The 18,061-nt window shown below is 40.8% G+C and overlaps 3 protein-coding genes across 4 annotated transcripts; all 3 read left to right on the forward strand.

Moving 5' to 3' along the window:
- Positions 1–95: 95 nt before the first annotated feature.
- On the forward strand, positions 96–5,889 carry LOC144643268 (putative leucine-rich repeat-containing protein DDB_G0281931). Its single transcript, XM_078502470.1, is given in 4 exon segments — positions 96–1,470; positions 2,391–4,089; positions 4,091–4,124; positions 4,126–5,889. Coding segments are annotated over 4 exon segments (3,438 nt in total). The 5' UTR covers positions 96–1,274; the 3' UTR covers positions 5,635–5,889.
- Positions 1,212–11,372, forward strand: LOC144643269 (uncharacterized). Of its 2 annotated transcripts, XM_078502471.1 has the most exons (3): positions 1,212–1,246; positions 6,902–7,157; positions 7,845–11,372. In XM_078502471.1, exons 2-3 carry the CDS (start codon positions 6,965–6,967, stop codon positions 11,075–11,077), a joined length of 3,426 nt encoding a protein of 1,141 aa, XP_078358597.1. In that variant the 5' UTR covers positions 1,212–1,246; positions 6,902–6,964; the 3' UTR covers positions 11,078–11,372. The 2 variants fall into 2 exon arrangements, with proteins under 2 accessions (XP_078358597.1, XP_078358598.1); XM_078502472.1 differs by lacking the exon at positions 1,212–1,246 and having other exon boundaries at positions 6,880–7,157.
- An 889-nt stretch (positions 11,373–12,261) lies between these two features.
- LOC144643267 (uncharacterized) lies at positions 12,262–17,169 on the forward strand. The gene is made up of 2 exons (XM_078502469.1): positions 12,262–12,839; positions 13,790–17,169. The coding sequence occupies exons 1-2, from the start codon at positions 12,623–12,625 to the stop codon at positions 17,029–17,031; spliced, it is 3,459 nt and encodes a 1,152-aa protein (XP_078358595.1). The 5' UTR covers positions 12,262–12,622; the 3' UTR covers positions 17,032–17,169.
- Positions 17,170–18,061: the final 892 nt, after the last annotated feature.

The following is an 18,061-nucleotide window of genomic DNA, read 5'->3' on the forward strand; positions in this document are numbered from 1 at the left end:
CCTATGGCCCCGTTTTGAATTCAAGGCGCGTTTAATGGTAGAGAAATTTGGGTACGGACCCGTCACAAAAGGGTCCGACCTAACCGCTTTTGTAGAAAAACAGTCAAATCAAGACGGGGCCATAGGCGCCTATGGCCCCGTTTTGATTTGACTGTTTCTCTACAAAAGTGGTTATGTCCGGACCATTTTTGTGACGGGTCCGTTCTCAAATTTCTCTACCGTGTAAACGCGCCTTCATTGTTTCTCTACAAAAGTGGTTAGGTGCGGACCATTTTTGTGACGGGTCCGTGCCCAAATTTCTCTGCCATGTAAACGAGCCTTGAAGGCGCGTTTACACGGCAAAAGGCGCCTATGGCCCCGTTTTAAGTTGACTGTTTCTCTAGAAAAGTGGTTAGGTCCGGACCGATTTTGTAACGGGTCCGTACCAATATTTCTCTGTCGTGTAAACGCGCATTTCATCTGCGTCTTTGGAAGGCTTGAAGGACATGGGAGGGAAAGGCTTGTCAGCTGTCGTGTACTAAGCACATTCTAATTATTAAAGGGGCAGTGTCCCGACTGATTATCGGAAGTTTTCTTTCCCAGTTTCCATATTATGTTGAAATGCCACCAACTTTTCAAATAAATTAGATAAAAATATTCTGTAGAGCAAAATGGAACGAGTATTTTGGGGAAGGAGTACAGGATTTAAGGAGGAAGTGGATTACAGATCATCAAAATTTGATTTTGTGACAGGATTCAAGGAATCAAAAGTTCCATTCCGTTAAAATTTTCGATCTTAACTCGTACATTTTTCTTTGTAGTTGATATTTCTTTGCTTTCACCAATGACGGTTAGTGTTTTGATTCTTTCAGTTTCAAGATAACAAAGCATGGCTTTGAAAGTATGGCTTCCGGCCATACTTATGAAAACGCAACATAACAGCCGGGGCACTGTTCCTTTAACTGCCAAATGTCAGTCTTTTATCGACGTCTTAAATGTGTAATTTTTTAACAACAATAACTGCAAAATATATAAACTTATAACAGCATCGCCTGCGTAGCGGGCGCCGTAGTTGCGAGCGCGCGTATGGAGGCTAATAACAGCAAGGAAAGAAAACTAAATGAAATTAGAAACCTTGCATTTGATAGAGCAAATAAAGATCTGACAGTTTATCTTGAACGAGCACGGAGTCCTTCAGCTATTTTAGTTTCGTATTGGGGCGAACCGCTGGACAACTGTCGCACAAAACTGGAAATGTAATTGAGAAGTCGTTAGTCTCTCGTCCCGGAAGTGCAATGATGAGGCAAAGCTGCTTAACGAAGTCGGGCCTTCTGTTAGCGGTAGTTTCCGCTGTTGTCACTTTGAATGTTTGCTGTAAAGAATTCCAGTCTCTTCAACTTCACAGAAACAGGTTGTCAAGAGTTGGATCAAAGTTACTTTCTTTCAAAACAAACACGTCGAGACCTGGAGGAGACAGATTAGACAATGGTGGTGAGTGAGTCACAAAATTAAAACCGTATTCAACTTTGAAAGTGAAAAACAATCGACGTTGCTATGGGAGAGTGCCGTAAACTTTTTAAAATTCCACTGCAGAGATGCAGTGAAATAGCTATAAGATACTGAGTTTTAATTTATACACTCGGTATTTGGATTTGAAATGAAAACTGAACTGCTTGAGCCGAGCTTTTAATCGAAGGTACTGTACTATCAGTGTCCCACGACAACATAAGGATGAATCTGTATTATGCCTCTTACACGTTTACTTAACTTCGTTTCATTCGTTTGATAGTAGTTTCAACAAGAATGATTCCTGGCTTCGTCAGTTATACGACTGATACAGTATGGCTAAACTTTTATTTTAGTAAAGCAGTTTTTCGGTTTCCGAACACTGAAAGAAGTGGTCATCAGTGACATTTTTTAACGTTTTCCACTTTACAAGAGATTTTCGTCAAATAATTTTGCGCCCTGCAGGAACACGTAGCCCCTCCTGGCTCAGGATTGCTATCTGACGCTTTTTTTTTTTGACGCCGTTTTTACAAACCTTTCGTTAAGCTGTTTTTTTGTGAAGTTAATCCGCAGTATTCAGTGTTTAGGTATACATAGATTTCAGTCTAATCAAACGAAACTAATATGGCAATTGTATAGTCCGGAACTCTTGTTCGTAATTATCCATATTTAGTACTAAGACATCTCCTTTGGACCATTCTGAAACTTTGCCCAAAGAGGTTCCACTTTCATGGAATCCCACCCAATTTCCCCAGTCTTTTCACTTTTTTCAGGCTCAGTCTAAACGTGAACGCTCAAATTCGAGCATGACCTATAACTAACGTCGGTAAACAAGGATTCCCTTGCACGACGTTCTCGTAGTCGCAAATGAAAAACCTTAAGAAATCTCTTGGTCTATTTTTCAGCCGTGAAAAGGAAGCTTACACCTTTGAACTACGATGAAACCTTTGCGTATGGATGCTTACACGATATTCCGATACCAAACACCACGTTAGACACAACATTTACACCACAACAAGAGAGAAGTGTACTTATGGAGATATTCAACCAAACAACTGGTCACAATTGGCACAACAACACTCACTGGGGAAATGAGTCAATACCACACTGCTTTTGGTATGGAATTACATGTGATGACACCAGTCGCTATATCATCAGTATTTCTTTGACCAACAATAACTTAGTTGGGACTCTTCCAAGAAGTCTCTGGAAGTTGCGTAATTTGCAGGGCCTGTGCATTGAGGGTAACAAAGAGTTGTCAGGCCATCTAAATGAAATCTTGTCAGCCAATATGACTAGCGTACTACGCGTCTTACTTTCCTATAACAAATTGTCGGGTAAAATTTCTGGTGAAATTTTGGTAAATATGAAGTCTCTGGTAAAAATCCATCTTTGCTGTCAAAAGGGAAAAGGTCTTGATGGAGAAATTCCAAAGGACATTGGAAATTTGACGGAATTGCAAGTTCTCAGTCTTGGGGAAAATAAATTGTATGGACCAATACCGAAGAGCATTGCTAGATTGAAAAAGCTCTGGTTTTTGGACCTTGAAACTGCTACATATTTAAGTAGCGGCTTTGAAAACCTATTCAACCTGTCATCTTTACGTTACATGCACCTCTCACTCGCTGGACTCAACGGAACTTTGCCTGACGAGTTTGGATTGTACTTTCCTGTGATGCATGAATGTCTTTTGCAAGGAAACAGTTTTACCGGGCCCATTCCTTCCACAATGGGCAACATGACCTACTTACGGCATTTAATCTTAGCAAGAAACCATTTTTCTGGAAAAATCCCAAAAAGCATTGGTTTAATTCCCTTCCTTCAGATTGTCGACTTCAGTGGGAACCAGTTATCATCGTTCGAAAATAGAATTAAGTTTAAGTCACTAGAGGTACTGCTTCTTGCTGGCAACAAACAGCTCACTTGGACTTTTGATGCCCTGTTAGAAGCGATGGAATCGACAAAAGATTCTTTGCGTATTCTTAACATCGGCCACTGCAACTTTCTTGGTGCAATCCCAGCGAAGCTGTGGGACTTTAAAAACTTAATATCTATCGATTTACGGAACAACAATCTGTCTGGAACGCTTCCATGGTCGCATGCAAACCTCGTCTTTCTCCACGATTTCGATGTCTCCTCGAACAACCTTTCAGGACAAATTCCTGAACGTTATGTAGACCTGCCTTCCCTGGAAGTCCTTAACATTTCGATTAATCCTCACATGCATGGAGCAAACGAGGAAAGTAGCACTTTACCCAAGTACATGGCTGTTGACTTTACGACTTTAACGCGTAGAAATCCTTCTGATAAATTCAAGTGTCCCAATGCTCGTCTCAATTATAACAATGGACTGGTCGTGTTAGATCCTAGTTATTACCATTACCGTCTGTGCATTTGTGATATTGGATACTATGGCTCAGGCAAAACCTGTTTACCTTGCATGGAAGGCGCAGTGTGTAAGGATCAAATGCTTCCTGTTCAGAATATGGTCATCAAAGCAGGATTTTGGCCGTCATCACGTGACCAAAACGTGACTCATCTTGTTGACTGTTCACGTGTCTTGAGTACAAGTCCTCATGTAAACACGTCGTGTACCCCAACAGGGATGTGACTGTTGGATTGAATGGGCTAAGGAAGGAAAGTAAGAGGAAGAACACACCAACCACCGTTTGTAACAAGACATGTATTTGTCGAACAGGTAGTAAAGATCGGTTTTGTTCTCTCTGTGAAGATGGTTATTACAAACAAGGGATCCGTTGCTACGCCTGCCCCAAAACTGAGACCAGCGTCTACATCTTGGCTGCACTTGCCTTCGTTACCATGGTGTTATTAGTTGTTGCCTTTTTTCTGTACGAAACAAATCGTTTCCTATCTGTGGTATTTGTATTTTCTGAAATAATTCTTTTGGCCGTGTTAGCCATGTTACACATCATTCCAACCTGGCTGCTTGAGCTAAACATAATAGCTCTCTTCGTTGGTTTAGCTGAAAGAGGTAAAGCTGCGCGTGGAATTCTGAAGATCAGCTTGTTTTATTTCCAAACCCTAGACGCATTGATTTCCAACAATGATATCTGGCCGGTTAAAGTTCTTGCAACTCAACGCTACATCAGCAATGTGTTTAACTTCCGTTTCTCAGGTTTGGCTTGCGTGATTCCTCGCTTTTTTACACCACTCGGCGAGCTTGTGTCTCTTATCCTTTTTCCCCCTATCTGTATCGTTTGTATTTGGTTGTATTATGGTCTTGGATGCCTTGTGTGTATTGTTGTTAGACTTCGCAATGTGCAAGCAAGGCGATTGCGATTACGGAACACATGTCTACAACTGTCCATCGTGTCTCTTAATCTCACCTATTTTCCCATTGTGAAGAAAACGGCTTCTGTCTTGGCTCGCTGCGGAGAGGACAACAGCTACCATTACTTAAGGGAGGCACCATGGATGGAGTGTAAGGGTCATGTTTACACCACGCTGCAAGTGTTAGGCTGGCTGGCGTTAATACTGTACGTGATTGGTGTCCCTTTTGGAGTGTTTTTACCTCTTCTGCGGATAAACAATGTTGCGACAAGAGACCAGCTGCCTCCACAAGAACAAGAAACTTTGGATAGTTGGCTAGGTTCTATCTACCTACCATACAAGAAAGAATTCCGATCCTATTTTGAGATATTTTTTCTTGTTAGGCGTATGCTGATCGCATTCTCGCTGTCTTTCATCGAGCGTTCTTCGTCATTTCAGACGATTGCAGTTTGCTTTGTATTGTTGATCTCCTTGTGCTTCCAGCTTTTCTTTAGGCCATTCAATGACTCTTACCAAAAGATTCCTTTGGAAAACACAGTGGAATCCTTGGTTCTTTTGACCCTTCATTTCTCCTTTACTAACATCAGATATGCAGTTCAGAAGCCATACTCGTCTACGCCTATTGTTTGGATGCTTGTGACGGTGAACTTAGTCCTCATTTGCGGTATAGTTATTCTCATAATTCTTCGTCTTGGAAGAGCCCATGTCCTCCAAATGCCCCTTGTGGTTAATGAAAGGACAAGTGATGATGAACGTGAACGAGTCTGCCCAACGCATTCTCCTTTGTCAGCCCTGCCTAGTAATGGACCAGAAGAAGAATATGGAACGTTTTATGCCACTCAAAATGGACACTGGTGATACAAGTTCTTGTAAGGTCTCATATAAATCAGGTCCATTTAAGAAATAAACAAACACGCCTAACGCCACTGAAACATGTCTATTTAAACCAAGTTTTCAGCACTATATATCACTGACAGAAAACTGGAAGCCTTTTTTTATACCGAATGGAAATATGCTCTCACGAGATGTGCAAGATAAGTTAATCCATGTTTACTAAACGGATCTCAGAGTGTCATATAAGTCACAGTGTGATAAGAAAAAAAAGGAGCAAGTTGATACGAAATAAACAAATAAATAACTAAATTGAAAATCAAATAGCCTCAAGTTTCGCTGCAGGCGTACCCTTCATTTGGTGAAAGGTACAATTCATTTAACTTCCAGTTCACGCGAGAAAGGCGTGGTTGGGAGAATGCGGCCCTATCCGATCCTATCCAATTGTTGCTCATCTCCACAACTTCGTTTCTTCCTGGCTTCGCGGAGGTTTTCCTCGCGCCGCGCACCACATTAGTTTATGAAAACATCAACTTGCCTCTTCATATTTTCTAGTTCTTTCGTGCCCCTCTAAAATTTTTCTGTATTTATGGCGCCGGAAGTCATTATCAAAAAGCTGGTAACGGGTTGTGTCGAATAAAGTGAACGTAGGGCCCTTTGAAGCCTTCTAATGTGGTGAGCTTTTGTAGCAGGGCGTCATGTTGTGTAGCGCCGTTTAAAAGCGCTTCGCCATCCTGATGACGCTAGCGATAACCAGTTTCCAACTTGAATGGATTCCACATCACCCCCCCCCCCCTTTAAATCGTTTTACAAATTGTTGACAGGGATGAGTTTTGACAGTTGATTTTCCCTTTAAAGGTCGCTACTGCTTCCTTTTTCTATAACTAGGCCATAATAGAGAAATAAACGATATAAATATTGGTCATTTTCCCGACTCTCCTAAGATGTAAGTGAAAAATTGAAAACTGACGAAATATTGCAGTGTTGATCTTCTGAAGCCACTAGTGCACCAATCATAGTATTTCTTTATGAAATTTTTTTATGATTGTACCCCTTCAGGATAATGCAATCCTCAGAAGTTATTTGTTTATTTTTAAAGATCTGGCAGGTGATGTATTTATAGTGGATCTCAATTTCTTTATTTCTATAAATTTTTTTTTTTTTTTTTTTTTTTTTTTGTTGGGGGGTGGGGGAAAATATTTATATAAATTTGAAACTTTTTATTTTCTTGAGTGATCATTTGGGGCGAACCGCTGGACAACCGTCGCAGTAAACTGGAAATGTAAATAAGAAGTCATCAATTTCTTTCGCGTGATAGTGATTATCAAATTTAATGCTGATACACGTACATTAAGTCATGGTACAAAGCTGTTGTCTGAAATCGGGCTTTCTTTTGGCCCTAGTATCTGCTGTTGTGACTTTGTATGGTTTCTGTAAAGAATTCCCGTCTCTTAACCTTCATGGAAACAGTTTTTCAGAAGTTCCATCAAGGTTACTTTCTTCCCGAACAAACACCTTGAGATCTGGAGGAGGCAGATCTGACATTGCTGGTGAGTAAATACAAATAATTTTAAAATTGCATTCAGGCATCTTTGACAGCAAAAACATCAACAATAATCTAAAAGAGCGCCGTAAACGTAGTAGAATTTCAGTGCACGGATACAGCTGTGTTTTAGCTTTAAGATAGTCTTATACACGCTGCATTTCTGTTTAGTTTCCTTCGAGTCCAATGTTTAATCGAAACTACTGTAAAATGTTTTATATTGAAACGCTGAATTTTATGCATCTTTTATCTTTTACTTAACTTCGTTTCATACGTTTCATGGCAGTACAAAATATAGAGTTTTTACTCACACCTTCTTCAGTCATGTGGCTGATACAGTTTTTGTGAAGCTTTCTCTTTACTGAAGCACTTTTTCGGTTTCTGACACTAAACAAAGTTGCGATTATCACTAGTATTAACGGGCATTTTGCCTGTTCTCAAGAGTTTCTCTCAGGATTATTTCGCTCCCAGCTACTGGCATGTAGGCTTTACTAGCAGCGATTGCTATCTGACGCCCTTTTGCAAAACCTTTGATTAAGCATTATTTGCGAAATTAATCAATATTCAGTATTTAGGTATACATTGCTTACAGTCGAATCAATCGAAACTGATGTGTTAATTGTACTTGTAAAGTACGAACTCGCGTTTTTATCCCTCCCACACACAAGTTCTTATCTGCTGGTCTGTTTTACAGGCGTGAAAAGGAGACTTACACCTTTAAACTACGATGATACATTTGCCTATGGCTGCTTGCATGACATTCCGATACCAAACACTACGTTGGACACAACATTCACACCGCAGCAGGAAAGGGATGTTCTCATAGAGATATTCAACCAAACAGCTGGTCACAATTGGTACAACAACACTCTCTGGGCAAATGAATCAGTATGGCACTGCTTTTGGTTTGGAATTACATGTGATAACACCAGTCGCTACGTCATTAGTATTTTTTTGACCGACAATAACTTAGTTGGGACTCTTCCACGAAGCCTGTGGAAGTTACGTAATTTGCAGGGCTTGTGCATTGAGAGTAACAAAGGGTTGTCATGCCATCTCAGTGAAATTCTGTCTGCCAATATGACTACTATACTACGCGTCGAACTTGCCTTTAACAAATTGTCCGGTAAATTTCCTGGTGAAATTTTCCTTAATATGAAGTCGCTGGTAAGACTGCAACTTTGCTGTCAAAAGGGAGAAGGACTTGAGGGAAAATTACCAAAGGACATTGGAAACTTAACGGAATTACAGTTTCTTAGTATTGGGGGAAACCTGAGATTATACGGTTCAATACCGAAGAGCATTGGAAAATTGAAAAAACTCTGGTTCTTGGATCTTGAAGCGACATCCTTTAGCAGCGGCTTTGAAAACCTATTCAACCTGTCATCTTTACGTTTCATGCATCTCTCACTCGCTGGACTCAGCGGAACTTTACCTGAAGAGTTTGGATTGTACTTTCCTGCAATGATCGAGTGTCTTTTGCCAGGAAATAATTTAAACGGGCCCATTCCTTCAACAATGGGCAACATGACCAACCTGCGGCATTTAAACTTAGCAAGAAACCATTTTTCAGGACAAATCCCAAAAAGTATTGGCTCAATCCCAATGCTTCAAATTGTCGACCTCAGTGGGAACCAGTTATCATCGTTCGAGAAAGGAATTAAGTTTAAGTCACTAGAGGTGCTGCTTCTTGCTGGCAACAAACAGCTCACTTGGACTTTGGATGCCCTGTTAAAAGCGATGGAATCAACAAACGATTCTTTGCGTATTCTTAACATCAACGAATGCAATTTTCATGGCACAATCCCAGCGATGTTGTGGGACTTTTCAAGTTTAATATCTATAGATTTAAGAAATAACAGTCTGTCTGGAACGCTTCCGTGGTCCTATACACCATTAATCTTTCTCCACGATCTCGATGTTTCCGCAAACAACCTTTCAGGACAAATTCCTGAACGTTATGTAAACCAACCTACTTTGGAAGTCCTTAACATTTCAATTAATCCTCACATGCATGCAACAAACGAGGAAAATGGTACTTTACCCAAGTACATGACTGTTGACTTTACGACTTTTATGCGTAGAAATCCTTCGGATAAGTTCAAGTGTCCGAATGCTCGTTTCAGCTACAACAATGGATTGGTGGTGTTAGATCCAAGTTATTACCATTACCATCTGTGCGTTTGTGATATTGGATACTATGGCTCAGGCAAAACCTGTTTACCTTGCATGGAAGGCGCAGTGTGTAAGGATCAAATGCTTCCTGTTCAGAATATGGTCATCAAAGTAGGATATTGGCCGTCATCACGTGATCAGAACGTGACTCATCTCGTTGACTGTTCACGTGTCTTGGGTACAAGTCCCCATGTAAATACGTCGTGTACCCCAAAGGGATGTAACTGTTGGATAGAATGGATCAAGGAGGAAAACAAAAGAAAGGGCAGACCATCTACCGTTTGTAACAAGACATGCCTTTGTCTTTCAGGAAGTACAGATCGGTTTTGCTCACTCTGTGAAGATGGTTATTACAAACAAGGGATCCGTTGCTACGCCTGCCCCAAAGCTGAGACCAGTGTCTACATCTTTGCTGCACTTGCTGTCGTTACCATGATGTTGTTAATTGTTGCCTTTTTTCTGTACGAACGGAAGCGTTTCCTTTCTGTGGTATTTGTATTTTCTCAAATAATTCTTTTGGCGGTTTTAGCTATGCTCCACATCATTCCAGCCTGGCTGCTTGAACTCAACATAATAGCTCTCTTTGTCGGTTTAGCTGAAAGATGTAAAGCTGCACGTAGAATTCTGAAGATAAGCTTGTTTTATTTCCAAACCCTGGATGCATTGATTTCCAACAATGATATCTGGCCGGTTGAAGTTCTTGGAACACAACGCTACATCAGCAATGTGTTTAACTTCCGTTTCTCAGGTTTGGCTTGCGTGTTTCCTCGCTTATTTACACCGCTTGGCGAGCTTGTGTCTCTTTTGGTTCTCCCTCTTATATGCATCTTGGGTATTTGGTTGTACTTTGGTGTTGGACAACTGGTGTGTGTTTTTCTTAGACTTCGCAATGTGCAGGAAAGGCGATTGCGATTACGGAACACATGTCTACAACTGTCCATCGTGTCTCTTAACCTTACCTATTTTCCCATTGTGAAGAAAACGGCTTCTGTCTTGGCTCGCTGCGGAGAGGACAACAATTACCATTACTTAAGGGAGGCACCGTGGATGGAGTGTAAAGGTCATGTGTACACCACCCTTCAAGTGTTAGGCTGGCTTGCGTTAGTTCTTTACGTGATTGGTGTCCCTTTTGGAGTGTTTTTACCTCTTCTGCGGATGAATAATGTTGCCACAAGAGACCAGCTGCCTCCACAAGAGCAAGAAACTTTGGATAGTTGGCTGGGTTCTATCTACTTGCCATACAAGAAAGAATTCCGTTCCTATTTCGAGATAATCTTTCTTGTTAGGCGTATGCTGATCGCATTCTCGCTTTCTTTCATCGAGCGTTCTTCGTCATTTCAGACGATTGCAGTTTGCTTTGTACTGTTGGTCTCCTTGTGCTTCCAGCTTTTCTTCAGGCCATTCATTGATTCCCACCCAAATATTCCTTTGGAAAACACAGTGGAGGCCTTGGTTCTTTTGACCCTTCACTTTTCTTTCATGAACGTTAGATATGCAGTTCAGAAGCCTTACTCATCTGCGCCTATCATTTGGATGTGTGTGAGCGTGAACTTAGTTCTCCTTTGCGGGATATTTCTTTCCATAATTCTTCTTCTTCTTGGAAGAGTCCAGATGCCGCGTGTAGTAAGTGAAAGGGCAAATGATGATGAACGTGCACCAATCCGCCAAACAGATTCTCCTTTGTCAGCCCTGGATAGGAATCGACCGGAAGACGAATATGGAACTTTTGATGACGTTCAAAATGGACACTGACGGTACTAGGGCTTGTAAGGGCTCATATAATTCTGGCCCATTTAAGAAATAAACAAAGGCGCCTAACGCCACGGAAACATGTTTATCAAAACCAAGTTTCACTAGTATTTTAATCACTGACAGAAAACTGGAAGCATTTTATTCATACCGAATGGAAATATGCTCTCACAGGAACTAAAAAAAGAATTTTAAAAATAAGGCGATTTTTTGTGCAAGACAAGTTAGCCTGGGTTTACCTAAACAGTTCTTAGAGTATTTTATTAGTAACAGTGTGATAAGAAATAGAACAAATTGATTATAATATACACAAATAAATATGTAAATTAAGTTTAATAGCCGTAGCTTGCTGCAGGCGTACCTTCTATTTGGGGAAATGTGCAAGTCATTTAACTCCCAGTTCAAACGTGAAAAGCATGGTTAGGAAAGTCCGATCCTATCCGACCCTATCCAATTTTTGCCTCTCATCTCCACAACTTTCCCCTTCATATTGTCTAGTTCTCTCGTCCCCCTCTAAACTTTTCTATATTTTGGCGCCGGAAGACCTAATCGGAAAGCCGTATGGAAGCGAGGCGTGTCGAATAGACTGTAGGGCTATTTGAAGACTTCTAACGTGTTAAGTAAACGTAGTGTCTTTTTAAAGCGCTTCGACGTCCTGTGACGCTAGCGATAACCAGTTTCCAACTTGAATAGAGTCCTCTTGTAGCCAGGGCTGAGTTTTGACAGTTGATTTTTCCTTTGCGGGTCGCCACTGCTTCCCGGCTTTTCCTATTACTAGGCCGTAATAGAGAAATTAACGATATACATAACAGGACACATTCGGCATGCAAGGCATGCAAATTCTCTGTGGAGGTCATCATTTTCCAAATTCTCCTAACATGTTACTGAGAAAGAAATTGAAAACTGTTTAAGTATTTCAGGGTTTACCGACTGAAGCGACTAGTACACGAATCATAGCATTTCTATATTAGAAAATGTTGTTATCGATGTGTTTTTATTCTTCCACAAAAAACCCCATATCTCTCTAGTTCTTGGATCATTTCAGGATAATGCAATCCTCAGAAGAAGCGCGAATAGAACACGATCGCGTGCATTATTATTTAGAAGGTACTATAAAACAAAAAAAATAAAAAATAGTGCAAAAAGCTTAAGTGTTATTTTTGAGCAGTTTACACAAACGTTTCGGGCATAGTCCTTATTCAGTGTGAAACCGTTTAACATAATATGTGTACGCGATCGCATGTTGGATTTATAAGGCCCAAGAGCGCGCGGAAGCCTCAGCGCGCGCGCCCAGTTTAAATGAAATAAAAAACATTGTTCAAGCCCTGTGGTTGCATTGAACCGAGCTTAAAAATTATTATTTATCTGACTCGAAATGATGTATTTGACTGAAATCATACGTGAACTCCAGATCTCAATTTCTTTATTATCAAACATTGAGTGATCTTCTGGGGCGAACCGCTGGACAACCGTCGCACAAAACTGGACTGATGTAATTAAGAAATCGTTATACTGATCTCTTTAGTGTGATAATGTTTATCAAATTTAATGCTGATACATGTACATGTTATAATGGTGCAAAGCTGTTGTCTGAAAACGGGCCTTCTGTTAGCCGTACTATCTGCTGTTGTGACTTTGTATGGTTACTGTAGAGAATTCCATTCTCTTAACCTTCATGGAAACAGTTTGTCAGAGGTTCCATCAAGCTTATTTTCTTTCCAAACCCACACGTTGAGATCTGGAGGAGATAAATCTAACATTGCTGGTGAGTAATTCAAATAACTTTGAAACTACATTCATCTTTGGCAGCAAAACCATCGACAATGGTCTGGAAGAGTGCCTTAAACAGCGTAAACGTAGAATTTCACTGCACGGATACAGTTTGTTAGCTATGAGATAGTCCTATCACTCGACATCAAGTTTAGTTTCCCTCGAAACGAAACCTGATTTGTTCGAGCCGAATTTTAAATCGAAGCTTCTGTCAAATTTTAATATCGTAAGGATTGTATTTTATACGTCATTTACCTTTTCGTACTTCGTTTTATTCGTTTCATGGCAGCTATAAAATAAAGTTTTACTCACACCTTCGTCAGTCACACGGTTGATACAGTTTTGGTAAAGCTTTCTTTTCGCTGAAGCAGTTTTTCGGTTTCTGACACTAAACGGAAGTCGTGATTATCAGAAATATTTACGGACTTTTTCCCCCATCCAAGAGTTTCTCTCCAGATGAGTTCGCCTCGAGATACATGTAGACTTTACTCGGGGATTACTAACTGACGCCCTTTTGCAAAATCTTCGTTTAAACATAATTTGCGAATTAAATCAATATGCAGTATTTTGGTATACATTGTTTACAGTCGAATCAATCGAAACTGATGTAGTAATTGTATAGTCCGGAACTCGCGTTTTTATTCTTCCACAAAAAAACACCAAAACACCTTATTGTTCGTATATCTCTCTAGTTCTTGGATCATTTTTTCTTGAGAGGCTCGACGATGCTCCGATCGCCCCCCCCCCCCCCCCCCCCCCCCAGCTATCAATAATTGGCGATTCTTGGTTGTTGTTTCACCTTGCCTTTTCACTTGTAAGGTCTGTAAGTGTTCAATCTAAACGCGATTGCTCAAATCATAGTTAAAAAAGATTCTGTATTCGACGCCGTTCTCCTAATCACCAAAGAAAAACTTATTAAAAGAAATCTGCTGGTCTGTTTTACAGGCGTGAAAAGGAGACTAACACCTTTGAACTACGATGATACATTTGCCTATGGCTGCCTTCACGGTATTCCGATACCAAACACCACGTTGGACACAACATTTACACCTCAGCAAGAACAAAATGTACTAATGGAGATATTTAACCAAACAGTGGGTCACAATTGGTACAACAACACTCACTGGACAAATGACTCAGTACCACACTGCTTTTGGTTTGGAATTACCTGTGAAAACACCAGTCGCTATATCGTCAGCATCTTTTTGACAAGAAACAACTTAGTTGGGACTCTTCCACGAAGCCTGTGGAAGTTACGTAATTTGCAGGGCTTGTGCATTAAGAATAACAAAGGGTTGGTAGGCAATCTCAGTGAAATTTTATCTCCCAATATGACTAGCCTACTACGCGTCGAACTTGCCTTTAACAAATTGTCTGGTAGAATTCCTGGCCAAATTTTGGTAAATATGAAGTCGCTGGTAAGACTGCAACTTTGCTGTCAAAAGGGTGATGGTCTTGAGGGAGAAATACCAAAGGAAATTGGAAACTTAACGGAATTACAAGTTCTGAGTCTCGGGGGAAACCTGAGATTATACGGTTCAATACCGAAGAGCATTGGAAAATTGAAAAAGCTCTGGTTTTTTGATCTTGAAACCGCAACATCCTTTAGCGGGTTTGAAAACCTATTCAACCTGTCATCTTTACGTTTCATGCATCTCTCTCTCGCTGGACTCAACGGAACTTTACCTGATGAGTTTGGATTGTACTTTCCTGCAATGATTGAGTGTCTTTTGCAAGGCAATAATTTTTCCGGACCTATTCCTTCTACAATTGGCAACATGACCAACCTGCGGCATTTAAACTTAGCAAGAAACCACTTTTCAGGACAAATCCCAAAAAGCATTGGTTCATTGTCCGTGCTTCACTTTGTCGACTTTAGTGGGAATCAGTTATCATCGTTCGAGAAAGGAATTAAGTTTCAGTCACTGGAGGTACTGCTTCTTGCTGGCAACAAACAGCTCACTTGGACTTTGGATGCCCTCTTAGAAGCAGTGGAATCGACAAAAGAATCGTTGCGTATTCTTAACATCGGCAACTGCAATTTTCTTGGTTCGATTCCAGCAAAGCTATGGGACTTTAAAAACTTAATATCTGTCGATTTACGGAATAACAGTCTGACTGGAACGCTTCCGTGGTCGCTTCCGTGGTCCAGTGTAAAGTTCTTCTTTCTTCTTGATTTTAATGTTTCCGCGAACAATCTCTCAGGACCAATTCCTGAAGATTATATAGACCTGCCTTCTCTGGAAGTCCTTGACGTTTCAGGAAATCCTTACATGCATGAAAACGAGAAAGGCGAAACGTTTCCCAACTACATCACTGTCGATCTTTCAACTTTGACTAGAAGAAATCCTTCGGATAACTTCAAGTGCCCCAATGCTCGTCTCAGCTACAACAACGGATTGGTCGTGTTAGATCCTAGTTATTACCATTACCGTCTATGTATTTGTGATATTGGATACTATGGCTCAGGCAAAACCTGTTTACCTTGCATGGAAGGCGGAGTGTGTAAGGATCAAATGTTTCCTGTTCAGAACATGGTCATCAAAGCGGGATATTGGCCGTCATCACGTGATCAGAACGTGACTCATCTTGTTGACTGTTCACATGCTTTGGGAACAAATCCCCATGTAAACACGTCGTGTACCCCAACGGGCGCTTGCGACTGTTGGATTGAATCGGTCAAGAAAAACATGAGACCATCTACCGTCTGTAAAAAGTCATGTCTTTGTCTTACAGGAAGTAAAGATCGGTTTTGTTCACTCTGTGAAGATGGTTATTACAAACAAGGGATCCGTTGCTACGCCTGCCCCAAAACTAAGATCAGTGTCTACATCTTGGCTGCACTTGCCTTCGTTACCATGGTGTTGTTAATTGTTGCCTTTTTTCTGTACGAACGGAAGCGTTTCCTTTCTGTGGTATTTTCATTTTCTCAAATAATTCTTTTGGCGGTTTTAGCTATGCTCCACATCATTCCAGCCTGGCTGCTTGAACTCAACACAATAGCCCTCTTCGTTGGTTTAGCTGAAAGAGGTAAAGCTGCGCGTGGAATTCTGAAGATCAGCTTGTTTTATTTCCAAACCATGGACGCATTGATTTCCAACAATGATATCTGGCCGGTTGAAGTTCTTGAAGCTCAACGCTACATCAGCAATATGTTTAACTTCCGTTTCTCAGGTTTGGCTTGCGTGATTCCTCGCTTATTTACACCGCTTGGCGAGCTTGTGTCTATTTTGCTTCTCCCTCCCATTTGTATCTTGGGTATTTGGTTGTATTATGGTCTTGGATACCTTTTGTGTGTTGTTCTGAGGCTTCAAAATGTGCAAGAAAGGCAATTTCGACTACGGAATACATGTCTACAACTATCCATCGTGTCCCTTAACCTCACCTATTTTCCCATTGTGAAGAAGACGGCTTCTGTCTTGGCTCGCTGCAGAGAGGACAATAATTACCATTACTTAAGCGAGGCACCGTGGATGGAGTGTAAAGGTCATGTTTACACCATTCTACAGGTTTTAGGCTGGTTGGCGTTAGTACTTTTCGTGATTGGCGTCCCTTTTGGAGTGTTTTTACCTCTCCTGCGGATGAATAATGTTGCCACAAGAGACCAACTTCCCCCTCAAGAGCAAGAAACTTTGGATAGTTGGCTAGGTTCTATCTACTTGCCATACAAGAAAGAATTCCGTTCCTATTTTGAGATATTTTTTCTTGTTAGGCGTATGCTGATCGCATTCTCCCTTTCTTTCATCGATCGTTCTTCGTCATTTCAGACAATTGCAGTTTGCTTTGTATTGTTGGTCTCCTTGTGCTTCCAGCTTTTCTTCAGGCCATTCATTGATTCTTACCCAAAGATTCCTTTGGAAAACACAGTGGAGGCCTTGGTTCTTTTGACCCTTCATTTTTCCTTCATGAACGTCAGATATGCAGTTCAGAAGCCATACTCATCTGCATCTATTATTTGGATGCTTGTGACGGTGAACTTGGTTCTCCTTTGCGTGATAGTGCTTTCCGTAATTATTCTGCTTGGACGCGCCCATGTCGTCCATATGCCGCCTGTGGTTAATGAAAGGGTTGTTGGTGAGGAACGCAGGACAATCCACCCAAGAGATTCCCCTTTGTTAGCCCTGGCCAGGAATGGGCTGGAAGAAGAATATGGGACGTTTGATGACGGTCAAAATGGACAGTGGTGATACTTGTGCTTGTATGGGCTCATGTAAATCAAGCAAAATATACTGACAGCAAAAATTACATGCATGTCTACGTAATCTGATGCAAACACGAGAGAACTTTTGGAAGAGTTCAAAAGTGGATGTCAACCGAGCCGCAAGCGACCGTTTACGCAAGTTCTTTCGAATTCTTTGCAAGGTTCGCCAATTTGTATCAGGAAGTGGACGTTTACTATTTCTTTTATAAAATAAAGCCAGAATAATATAATTATACGTATAAGACAACAAGGTCAGAGACGCTTTTACATTTTATAAGCGTTTTTTCTATAAGGAATTGTAGATACGTTTTCTTCAAAAAAAATTTTTGAAGAAAGGCACACTGTAAAGTTTGGGAAGTCCTGTTTTACTAAATTGTCCTAAATAATCCACTTTGGCCTGAACATTATGAGATAGCAGAGAGATAACAGTAATTAGGGAAGAACGTTCAACGTTTAGACTGAATGAAAGCTATAAAAGGCATCAAAATTATACAGTTGAATCCGGATGACTCGAACCTTTGAGGGAGTTCGAAAATGGTTCGAGTTATCGGGTGTTGGAGTTATCGAGGGGAAAATAAGTAAGATAATAATTTGAAAGGGAATCGAAAAAAACTCGAATTTGCGGGAGGTTCGAGTTATCGAACTGTAACTTAATTATAATATAATAATTAATATAATTTTTTTGCGTAATTTTTGCCTATTGTGATTTATTTTATAAAGTTGATGTTTCGCAACCCTCGGGTTCTTCTGACTCACCGATCGACATAAGTCTTCGGCTGCAAATATGTACCTTGGTAAGCTCCCTTTGACAAATGAAGCAGAAGAACTTGCCTGATCAAATATCCGAGCTCGTCACGCATGCTCTAGCATTTCAACTGTTTCTTTCACGGTTCCTACTGTCGCTTATAAAAGGGGCTTTTCATTACAATCAACTCTCTCAAAGACGGACACCGTCGGGCCGGCCCACCGGCCCCAACTGTCCGTCTTAGAGAGATGTCCGCCTTATAGAGAGTCGA

Source organism: Oculina patagonica, chromosome 2, assembly GCF_052425735.1.
Source record: "Oculina patagonica isolate OP01 chromosome 2, crgOcupat, whole genome shotgun sequence".
NCBI classification, from domain to species: Eukaryota; Metazoa; Cnidaria; class Anthozoa; order Scleractinia; family Oculinidae; genus Oculina; species Oculina patagonica.